Genomic DNA, 12,166 nt, shown 5'->3' with positions numbered 1-12,166 from the left:
CGCATCTGGTGTGAACGCAGCATAAGGGCTTATTATGTGTTCTCTGTCACCATCTAGGGGAAAAACAACAACCGTCTTTGCTTCACTCAATGACAGGCTGATAGCCGCCAACGAGCTGCATCTCAGAAATTATGAATATTTAAAATAGGCACTATTCTTATAAATAAACTGCACAGTTGCAATCTAAACAATTACATTCTTACCAAAAAAGCCTCAAAAGTACATTATATTGCCTAAAAGCTGCAATATTTGTCAAACTGTAGTCCTCTGCTTCCCACTTGTGTGGGCGGAGTAATGCACAATGGTGAAGAGGCTGTATGAGTGCTGATATTACTTCAATATCTGTTGCATAAATATATTTATAGTTATATAAATAAACAAATGCGTCGCATGGACAAAATAAAAAAATCATTTGTGATGTCACAAAAAGCATTGGTTAAGTTAATGTTTTTTTTTTTTATACGACCGCAATATTACATGTCATTATGGAGATTCAGACGAAAATACGAATAATAGCATCATGAGAAAGTTCCACTATTTAACAATATATATATATATATATATATATATATATATATATATATATATATATATATATATATATATATATATATATATATATATATATATTTTTTTTTTTTTTTTTTTTACTTTTGTAATCATTCATTATTTTAAAGTGTTTAAATTTCATTGATGTAAATTTTTTATTTTTGCATTTTTAATCAAACATTTGAAGTTCTAAATAAAGCGAGAAATATGAATTGCACATGATTACATATGAATGAGTACAATTCAAATTATTATTAATATGCAATGCAGTTAAAATCAGCCTTGGGACTACTTCATCTGTGCAATTACCTCAGAATAATTGCACACCTCAGAATGTCCATCCACCAATTAGAATCAGATATAAATGTGCAGGCTGTGTTTAATTAAGCTATTGCAATTGATATCAGTTTGATTCAGAGTTTAATGAGAGTGTAATTCAGAAAGTTTCCGAATGGTTCGGGAGGATGATCTTCAGTGAATTAAGCTGTTCTAGAATACTGTGAGCTCCATGAGAGCAAATCAGTGCCTTTCTCTAAAACAATGTTTCATACTGATACACTTTGTGCTGCCAGGTTTATTTATTTGCTGGCAGCCCATTAAAATAAATGCTTGATGGTGAAATATATTGTATCTACAGGTACAACCAACACCTTTAAATAAACAATTGTATTTAATTCTTAAATAAATCGAGTCACACTTTACAATAATGTTTCATTAGTTAATTATTAACTAACATGAACTAATAATGAACAATACTTGTAAAGAATTTATTAATCAAAGTTCAACATAGTTACTTATGCTTTATTAACATCTAAAATCATGCTTGATAACATTAGTTAATGCACTGTGAGCTAACGATGAACAAAGGCTGTAACTAAATGTATTGTCCATTGTTAGCTCATGATAGTAAATGCATTAACTAACATTAACTAATACAACCTTATTGTAAAGTGTACCTTAGATTGTTTCATTTGCAAAACTTCATGGCATGGTCATTCATTTCCTCATAAATCTTTCAATTTTAAAACCTTTGCTTCAAATCAAATCACAAAATAAGTAAATTGATGAACACTCAAATTGTGCTTGTATTACGTTTCAAATGTTTTTTTTTTTTTTTCCTGTGCAGGTGCACTCTCCAACAAATCTACCTCAGGTCACAAAAATCGTCTGCTTTTTTCCCAAAGAGAGCTATCTGATGAAACTAATTGCAATAATATTGCATGCTAATTATATTAGCATAATAATATTAGCATGCTCTGAAAGCGCTCACCAAATAGCACATCTTAGGGTGGGACGAGGTCACCCGCATCCACCAACACTGATGCACACCCACACAAAAAGCCCTCTCTTTCTCCCCTGAGGTAACCTGGAGAGAGAACTTGAGGGGGGGTGTTCAAAGCAAACCGGAGGGCTTGTAATCCTACCTAAGCATGAGATCTCTCTTGAAACACAACCACAAAAGAAAGCGCAGGGAGGGGGGGAAAACCTGAGGCTAACCCAAGCAGCAAGTCAGACAACAATAAAAAGTCGACAGCCTATATTTAACTGTGGTGGGAATTTGGTGAGGAGTATACAGGAACACTTTGAATGCATGATGAAGGTCAACTGGGTCTCCACTTCCTCCACAGACTCCACTGTTTTCTCCCTACCCAATGTCGACGGACAAGGGGGAGAGATAAGCATTGTTTCCCAAAACAATGGGTCACTTCCAATAGCCCCCTCCCTGGTCCACGGACTGGCACTCGCATGTTACTGTGTGACTACAGTGTGTGAAAGTAAGAAAAGCTGTTGACAACTCTATGAAAAAAAAAAAACTTTTATTGGCTTTGGATGTGAGTGGATAGACTGCATACACTCCAAACAATGCAAATGTGGCTTCAGTTTACCAACATTCAGGAAAACATTCAGGATCTGGATGTTTGTCATGTTTTCTAAGGTTTTTGGGGAGGATTCTTCAAGGTATATCCAAAGGAAGCCTTTGATTAAGTATGCTCCATTACTATGTGGGACAGCTGGAATATTATTGAACTGATTGTTCTGGCGCTCAAACCTGATTGGTTGACTAGCATTCCTAAAGTGCTGATGTAACAGTGCAAATGCACTGGGACTTTTTACTGTATCATTTCCCTGTTCTGTGTTTCCGCATTCAACGTGATCAGATTTGAAAGTGACTTTATTCTGTTGACACAACTGTAGCTTACAGAAAGCCACTTTATTTACAGTTGAAGTCAGAATTGTTAGCTCCCCTTAAATTTTTAATTTTTATTTTTTTAAATATTTCGCAAAGTATGTTTAACAGAGCAAGGAAATGTTCACAGTATGTCGGATAATATGCTTTCTTCTGGAGAAAGTCATAATTATTATTATTTATTTTTTTTTTGCTATAATAAAATCAGTTTTTATTTAAAAAAAAAAAAACATTTTAAGGTCAATATTATTAGCCCCTTTTAGCCATATTTTTTGATAGTCTACAGAACAAACCATCATTATACAATAACTTGCTTAATTAACCTAACCTGCCTAGTTAACCTAATTAACCTGGTTAAGCCTTTAAATGTCATTTTAAGCTGTACAGAAGTGTCTTGAAAAATATCTAGTCAAATATTATTTACTGTCATCATGGCAAAGATAAAATAAATCAGTTATTAGAAATGAGTGATTAAAACTATTATGTTTAGAAATGTGTTGAAAAAATCTCTACGTTAAACAGAAATTGGGGGGAAAAAATAAACGGGGGCTATTAAATGATTCACTCTGACAGTTTGTTTAAAAAAGGTACTGATCTATTCAAGAACTAAACAATTATCTTGTTTTGTGACTTATTAGATGGCTTTCCGTCCTAATGTGAAGCGAATCTTGTCAGTTTGCAATAAAAAAAAAAATCACAAATGCAAGTTAAGTTTGTTTCCATTAAGTGGTGATTGGCTCACTGTAGTATTGGTAGCCTGGTAACCAACAGTAAATAAGGCAAGCATAATGTTGATTAGTCAACTGATTAGTCACGTTGGTGCAATGCTTGCTATATGTCCAAGTTTATCTATCATGCCCCATTATTCCCAATAACTGCTTTTCACATGAGCTCAAATCCACCTCAGTCGAATGTAAAAACACGTATTGCAAATCAAATCAAAGTTTTTCATTAATCATTTACTATGTGACATTTTAAAATGCGCAAAAACACAGGGTGATATATTAAATTATTTTATAATCACTCTGAAATCCAAACTGTGTTTATGAATGTGTCATATTATTAACTCAAATAAAGTAACTGATTCAAAAATTAAGAGACTCTCTTCATGACTGGGTCACTGAATAACTGAATCATCACCACGGCACTAGATTGTATGACATTCCTTAAATAGCATGAAAATCTATGCCAGAAATGTAGCCTCGAAGTTCATATTCTGTTTTTTTGCAATTCAATTAAATTCATGGTTATTTCTATAGACCTTTTTCTTGGAACGCAAAATAACCATTATGCTTTGCGTGTATGCGCAAGGAGAATGCGAAGAACTTCCAGTCGGCAGCTGATGCTTGTAAACAGTCACATATGGACAGCTTTGAAACGATAGTTTTAATCTATTTTACCTGCTTTTATCCTCTTTGAACTAATACTGTTGTCCATCAGCACCATCTCCTGGACTAATCATTTAAAGAAATGCGATCTAATAGGATGGAAAACAGCTGCTGTGAGGCATTTTCCCCTCGTTGTCAGATGGCATCTTCTGCAGTTTAAATGAAGCCTTGTCATCGCTAAAGTCAACATTTTCTCTTTATTTCAAATATATAACCAGCCCAAACCAATGTAATTCACCAAAATGTTTGACACACACACACACGTAGCCTGTACTGTGCCACTGACACACTGATTTAATAACTGACAAAGTGAAAATATAGGCGAGTGTCATTTCGAAATGACAGAAAAACACAAACCGTGGTAAAAACACACGAAATAAAACACAAACGGCTTGCGATTAGAATGAACAGCAAATCAGCCAGCAGAGTATCAATAACAGACTTTTATTGGTCATTTTTGTATATTGCACAACTTTCATACCTGTTAAGTTTCATGCCAGTACTCTGGTTTGCTCTCTCTCTCTCTCTCTCTCTCTCTCTCTCTCTTTGTGTGTGTGTGTGTGTGCGTGTGTGTGTGTGTGTTAAAGAGCCGCTGAGCTAACAGCTGACAGGCCGGGAACGCACACACACACTGTATTTCTGACGGCAGACACGTGAACTAGGAGAACGTTTTTCTCGTATTTCTGATGCGCTTGAACCACATGTGACAGATTATAACGGCTTTAACAGACACATTTCTAAGTTGTGTGTCACAAAAACACTCTGTTATCCATTAAAAACGTTATTAAAACCCATTTTAGGAGCGCAAATTACCAGTTGTACACGCTGTAAACGGAAGTTTCTTGCATTCTACCGGAAGAAGCTGGTCGCTATGGCGCCCTCCATGCAGCAGCCATGAAAAAGGTCTATGGCACATTTACAATGTAGATTGTGTCAAAGCAGCTTAAGATCAGGGGCATCCAAAGTCAGTCCTGGAGGGCCGGTGTCCTGCATAGTTTAGCTCAAACTTCCCTAAGCAAACCAGACAGGAAGTTTCTAGTATAGCTAAAAAAAAGCTTGATTAGCCAACACAATCTCACACCAATTCGTAACTTTTTGATTGAGTGGCTAATTCAAATGAATTCGTAAGATCTAATTCGTACTATTTAGTACGATTTGCTCATGGCCCAATGACGGTTGGGTTTAGGCATAGGGTTAGGTGCCATGCCTCCTTTTTAAAATCGTGCAATTTGTATGACTGAACTCGTATGAATTCGTACAAATTAGCTGCTAAACTGGCAAAACGTAAAATAGTTACGTTTTCTCATGAGATCAGGCTGGAATAGCTGGTTCAGGTGTGTTTAATTGGGGTTGGAACTAAAATATGCAGGACACCTGCCCTCCAGGACCAAGTTTGGGCACCCCTGGCACAGACGTTCTAGTAAATTGAAAATGTGTCAGTCCAGTTTTCAGAGTTGAAGTTCAGTTAAGTTCAGTTCAGTGTGGTTAAAATTTCATTGCTGGAAACACTAAACAGCAAATCCGTCGATGAGCAAGTCCCAAACCAAGCAAGCCAGTGGCGACAGTGATTTTTAAATTCATTTTACTGTTATTTTAACAGCTAATTTTTCATTCAAATGGCTCTCTTTATGTCATTAACATTTAATTTCTGCACTGGCAAGTGCAGAAGCAGATCATGCCACACAGCTGAGCTCCTCACATCTCCCATTCATCATCACTGTGACCAGTAAATCAAGCAATGAGCCTTTCAAGCAGCACTTTACATAGAAGTTTTGTGTGTGGCATGATCACACCTTCCTCCAAGCTGAAAGCAAAGCCGATCATGTCTAAAGAACAACAAAGCCTATAGTTTAAAAAACAGGTCACTGATATGTTTGCTCTCTATTGAAGGTGTAGTAAAAAGATTAACCTTTTGATGACTCGGTGAACTTTGTGAATAGGCACAGCGATCGGGATATCAGGTTTGCTGATAAGGGAGCCATAAAACTAAAGAGACAGGGCTTATTTGTGTCAACTTTTCATCAGATTGTGAGATTGTATACAAAGTGGCCTTGCATCTGATTTATGCACGGCTTTCACAACAGAAAAGAAACAAAGCGAACAAGTTCCAGAGCTTTGAGGCTCAGGTGAAAGTCAAGTGCTTATTGAATCTAACAAAAGATTCTTAGTCACGCATTAATGCATTGATCAATACAGTTTCTTGGAAGATAACATTATTAGTATTAATAAGTACTACAAGCAACAAAGCACCTGATTTCCCTTGGTTTGGATTGATTTGTTTACTCTGCAGTGGTGTTATAATGTTTTTCTTGCTGACCTTTAGGGAATATTTTCATAGCATTAATATAAAGTCTTCAGAGAGTTTTTAGAGCGATTTCATATATATTTGGTTTCCAAAAAATACAATTTTCCTTAATGTGATGAACAATTTGATTATATATGTCATCTTTTTTTTTTCATTACAAAGAACATTTTAGCCTTTGGAAAAGTCCCACTGAGTGTCGTTTCGAATAGTTCAGACTGCTTGCGCACTAACAAAAAGTAAATTAAAGTTGATATCTCAATTTCATTAAGTATTTGACAACAAATATATATTTTTAAAGTTTTAAAGTTGTTTAAAATCTTACAACTGCATGTCTGATATACATCTGATATCATAACAATTAAATTAACATTTTCTTTATTTCTAAAGCACTTTTGACAATGTCAACTGTAAAATATTCATAAATTAGCAGTAGCAATTTTTTTTTTTAAATGTTTTTAATTTTTAATTTTTTCCCCTATTTATTTCTGATTTTGAATTGCATTATGAAACCCTAATCTTTCTTCCAACTACTTTTAACCTTGAAAAGTTGGAAAAAGTGACTTTTATCGAAATTTTAATATATTGTCTTAGTTTGTGTTTGAAATTATGGTACAAATTCTTAAAATAAACTGCCATTACATGTTGTGTTATTTTACAGACTTATTTGTCTATATATTGTTTCTTTGATGCAGGGCCAGACAGAATCTGCGGACATTTTTTGCTATTTCTACAGAGAATTTTGTAAAAAAAAATCTGCAGATTTATGCAGAAATATTTTGGGAGTATCATAACTAAAAACTTAATATATGACATTAAAAAGAATAGTCTTTTAACTTTTATTTAATGCACTGTAAAACTCAACAGTCAACTTTATCAAATGAAATGAGTGTAGCTAACTCAAAATTGACTGAAAGTTAATTTCTAGTTTCTAGGAGTTTTGAAATCGGTGTTGAAGGTAATGAGTTAATTAAATACCTCATTACTTCAACTTAAATGGAGTAAGTTCACAGTACTCATACACAGTTGAAGTCAGAATTATTAGCCCCCTATGAATATTTTTTCCTTTTTTTAAATGTTTACCAAATTATGTTTAACAGGGCAAGGAAATGTTCACAGTATGTCTGATAATATTTTTTTCTTCTTGAGAAAGTCTTATTTGGTTTATTTTAACTAGAATGAAAACTGCTTTTAATTTTTTAAGAGCCATTTAAAGGTCAAAATTATGTTTTAGTGCAATCGTCTCCTCAAATGGATTGAGTTACCTTGACTTTTTGGGTTGTACAGTGTGTTTATAATGCAAATCCATCTAAATCCACTTATTTGGTAAACAAGGCAAGTCTATCAAATAATATCTCAACTAAAAGACAGAAAATATACAAACATTTACAAACTGTATTATACAAAAAAAATCAAATGAACACTTTTACATTAGTCAATAATATTACTACAATGAATTTACTAACATAATTAATATAAATTGACACACATTTACACAAGTAAATAAACAGACTCATTGATGGGCTAAAAACCTGAAGAGGATTTCTGCTTGTGCAAATTCTGTGTGGGGGGGTCCGCTTATATGTTATATTATTTCAAACTACTACAATGTCAACGATGTCACTTTGTTAACCTCTAGAGTTGAATTTTCAACATCAAAAGTGGACAGATCGAGGTCTTATAATGCAATTCAAAATCGAAAATAAACGGAAACACTTATGAACACTTGTAGATTGTATCAAAGCAGCTAATATAGTTGAAGAAAAGAGAATAAAAAGTTATAATTGTTTAAATTTTGGAACTTTTTACTATCTGAGTCAAGCAGGAAAGTAACGTAGAAGGCTGGTGTAGTTGTAGTTCAATAAAACTGATACATTTCAGTTTAGCATAAATGTCACTGTTGAATATCAGCTCAGTTTATACTGATCAGTGTAATGCAAATGTCACTTCTGAAAGCCGATCCACTGAAGAGCAACTCCATCAATGTGCACCAATTTGTTTAGAATAATAAAAATACAAACAAAAATGTTCATGCATTAATGCATAAATCAAAACAGTTCCTTGAAAGATGACATTATAAGTATAATGCTACAACATCCTACAAACAACAAAGCACCTGATTTCCCTGAGTTTGGATTAATTTGTTTGCTCCGCAGTGGCATTGAAACAATGTCTGTCTCACTGACCTTTAAGGAAGCAGGGTCGGATAGAGTGAGGGCTTGTCTCCTCAGTTCAGCCACAGTCATCTGACATTGCTTGCACAGATCCGGCTTAGCGTCATCCCTGTCTGACTCCGAGACACTCACAGCTCCTGCTCCTTCAGGTGGAGGTCTGCTGGCGCACCTCTCCTCCTCCGCTGACAGTCTTTTCCTCGGGCTCAGCTCAAAAGAAAGGGAAGACTCTCCGCTTGAACAGCCTTCCACCTTTTACAAAGACAACAAAATCAAGTAATTTAACATTAAAGCTAATTCAATTTTGATAATTATTATTAAAGGGATAGTTTACCCAGAAGAAAGAACTAAAAAGAAGATGAAGAAACCTGTAATCATTTGCTTTTCCTACTATAGATTTCTGTGGTTGCAGATTTTCAGCTTTCTTCTAAATATATTATTTAGTCAGCAGAACAGGTTTGGAACAAGTAAGGGATGAGTAAATGATGACAGATTCATATTTTGGGGGTATCCCTTTATAAAAATGCTTGTACATATAACTTTAAATAAATGTTATTACAGTTCTTAATATGAATCTTAATAAGTACAAACTTGAAGTATTGAAGTACAAACGTTTTCCTGAATGTGAAGAACGATTTGATTATTTAAGTCAACTTTCTTTTTATTACAAAGATCATTTTATATTGTGGACAAGTTCCACTGATTTTTAATGAAGTTAAATTACTGAAACACTAAATAAACTTGTATTTCTAAGAGTGCGCGTGACATGAAAGCGTGATTAAACTTTCTAAATGTTTCAAGTTACTCAGTTGCACAAACTTGCCACTCCACCAGAATACTACAACCCTCAGCTGTTTATTAGAGGACTTACAGTTGATCGGATGGTCTGGAACTCTCCTTGTGCATTCCCATGCGTTAAATCCATCATCTCGGTTTAAATGGTCAAAACGCCACTGCGGACATCTAGAGGACTTTATAGCGCCTGAAATGTGTCTATGTACAATGATGAGCAACAGAGTTCATGGATAATCAGTGGGAGCGCAATGGAAAAGCATAAGCGAGTTTCCGCGAAGGTTTGCTTTGCTGTAGTTCCATGACGACGCGCGCACGCGGGAGTGAAGTTTGACTGCTGTCTGTCAGTGAGCGCGGCTCGGTCACTTGGGTGGAGGGGTGGAGCTGCAGAAGTGCTTTTATTCAAACACAACACTTAGTTGCTGTTTCGGAGTTCTGCTTGTGCACAAACAAAAAGTGAAAATAAAGTTGATATCACAATGGAATTATTTATTTAAAACAAAATTTAAAATTATTAAAAATAATAATCATAAAAGCAAATAAAGACCCTATGGAGTGTTATAAATCAATCAATCTATCTATCTATCTATCTATCTATCTATCTATCTATCTATCTATCTATCTATCTATCTATCTATCTATCTATCTACTGTAGATAGATAGATAGATAGATAGATAGATAGATAGATAGATAGATAGATAGATAGATAGATAGATAGATAGATAGATAGGTAGGTAGGTAGGTAGGTAGGTAGGTAGGTAGGTAGGTAGGTAGGTAGGTAGGTAGGTAGGTAGGTAGGTAGGTAGATAGATAGATAGATAGATAGATAGATAGATAGATAGATAGATAGATAGATAGATAGATAGATAGATAGATAGATAGATAGATAGATAGATAGATAGATTCGCGTTTTATTATTATTATTATTATTATTATTATCATTTTAATTATTTCTATTTCTGCTTCTTCCAGCAAAAATTACGTCATCTTTTATATTATTTCAGTTCGTTCACTTGTGTTGACTCAGATATTACTGGTCTGTTGGATATTTTACGTGTTACTCTGGCGCCACCCTCTGGATATTCCTAATTCTACCTCCAACAAACCCCTTGGTCTGAAATAAATTGTGGGAATGTCTGCATATTTAATCGTTAAATGAGTATGTTATACCGACCATGTATGCCTCGGATCACGTGAATATAAATTGTATCTCAAATACAGTCAATCTTCGCCTCAAACATTCTCATCCAGTTCTTTGTCTGTGAAAGCGCAACTAGTGTAGGCTCAAGACCAAAACCATTGATAACTGACTTAAGCACAAACCTACTAACAGAAATGTGACTCTTTATGGCCGTCTATATTATATTTATAAGGTGTAGATAGGAGATAATCTCAGACGTACTGTTTTGAAATCAATATTTGTGCATAAATGTCATTTTGTGTATTTTTATATTGATATGTTAACATATAAGTCTGGTGTTTTTGCTCGTTTTTATGTTTATAACAGAACGAGAACGCTGGATATTATTTCATCATAATTGAGTTGAACTGCTGAAATCTTGTAATAGCCGAAAAACTTTAAACCGAATACAAAGTTCACAGTCTGGTGAAATAAAGAGCTTAAGTGTAAACTGCGTGTTTTAGTGTATTGTGTGGCTACTGCGCTTTCCGGGAAGTTGCTACAGCGCAGCTGATGGAGACAGTGAGCGCTGTTCGTGGTGCTGAAATGAAAAATCGCCACCCATCATCATCATAATCAGTGATAACTTACTGTTCAAAAACTGCGAATATAAAGAGAAACAACATCTTCAAGACACCTTTAAACATCCGAGTTCATCTAAAAAATCACATTATAGCCAAGACTAAAGTACCCCTGTTTTAACCAGTCCATCCTCTGATGTCAAAGTACCTATTTGTAATACATTTCAAACAGTCTCTCCGAATATATCTTAATAATACTCCAGAATCTTTTCTGTGCTACATGTGCGGTGTAAAAATGGGCACCAGAGCCCTTAGCGAGTCAACTTGTGGAGTCTTTTGTCCACTCTCAAATTTCTTACCTTGGCTTTTCGCTTTAACAGATGACTGGTAAACCCAAAAATGATGTCAGCGTCCACGAAAAACGTCCCCAAGTCAATCAACCCGGGCTTCTGCTTGTCTGCCCCAGATGACCCGTTAGAGTTTGGTAAATCCATTGTGCGGCTGTGGGTATATTTCCTCTCCCCGTTTACAGCGCTCTGGAGTTCATTTTACAAACGGTTCCCTCTGATTCCAAATCAGTGGCATGGTGTAATCCAGAGGTTCCCTTTCAGGTACATCCAACTGTTGACTCATTTAGATTGTTCGGGTTCTATTCCAAATCACTTGGCTGGTGGAAAATCATACATCCAAATTTTGACACTCATCAAAGCACGCAAGAGCCCCATACAATCCATATATGATCCGTGCACTTCTGGCATTCATCATCCTTGTGGGAAAGGCTGTCCGCGCCGCGTCTTGGCTACACTGCAGGTCTAGGAGTGAACTCGAGCGAGCCTGTTGAGGACTACCTTGAAGAACTCCACCTCTCTCTCTCTCTCTCTCTCTCTCTCTCTCTCTCTCTCTCTCTCTCTCTCTCTCTCTCTCTCTCTCTCTCTCTCTCTCTCTCTCTCTCTCTCTCTCTCTACTCTGACATCCTCGTGGCTCTTGTGTGGTCGCCCTGCTGATGCTCAGCTGTGCGCGCTCCGAGATTCAGTTCCTCGCTTGCGCTGTGACGCGTAACCTTACCAGACAAGG

The 12,166-nt window shown here is 35.6% G+C and overlaps 1 protein-coding gene and 1 long non-coding RNA gene across 4 annotated transcripts in view; one reads left to right on the top strand and one right to left on the bottom strand.

Annotated features, from left to right (window-relative positions):
* Positions 1-11,912, bottom strand: part of kif26ab (kinesin family member 26Ab) — a 174,335-nt gene extending 162,423 nt beyond the window's left edge. Inside the window, exons 1-2 of one of the 2 annotated variants that reach the window (XM_005158960.5) lie at positions 11,452-11,912; positions 8,614-8,850 (exon numbers count right to left, since the gene is read on the bottom strand). In XM_005158960.5, the coding sequence (XP_005159017.1) occupies positions 8,614-8,850; positions 11,452-11,586 (372 nt within the window). In that variant the 5' untranslated portion in view covers positions 11,587-11,912. Of the gene's footprint in view, positions 1-8,613; positions 8,851-9,469; positions 9,731-11,451 lie in introns of those variants that run through there. The other variant, XM_005158961.6, reaches the window with a different exon arrangement.
* On the top strand, positions 5,030-8,730 carry LOC141378417 (uncharacterized). 2 transcript variants are annotated; one of them, XR_012393022.1, is made up of 3 exons: positions 5,030-5,107; positions 5,538-7,458; positions 7,644-8,730. It is a non-coding gene; the product is annotated as an uncharacterized lncRNA (long non-coding RNA). The 2 variants fall into 2 exon arrangements; XR_012393023.1 differs by having other exon boundaries at positions 5,591-7,458; positions 7,644-8,590.
* Positions 11,913-12,166: the final 254 nt, after the last annotated feature.

This window comes from Danio rerio, chromosome 17, assembly GCF_049306965.1.
Source record: "Danio rerio strain Tuebingen ecotype United States chromosome 17, GRCz12tu, whole genome shotgun sequence".
Lineage (NCBI taxonomy): Eukaryota > Metazoa > Chordata > Actinopteri > Cypriniformes > Danionidae > Danio > Danio rerio.
Note: the sequence above shows the minus strand (reverse complement) of the source record. Positions and strands in the feature narration are given on the sequence as shown.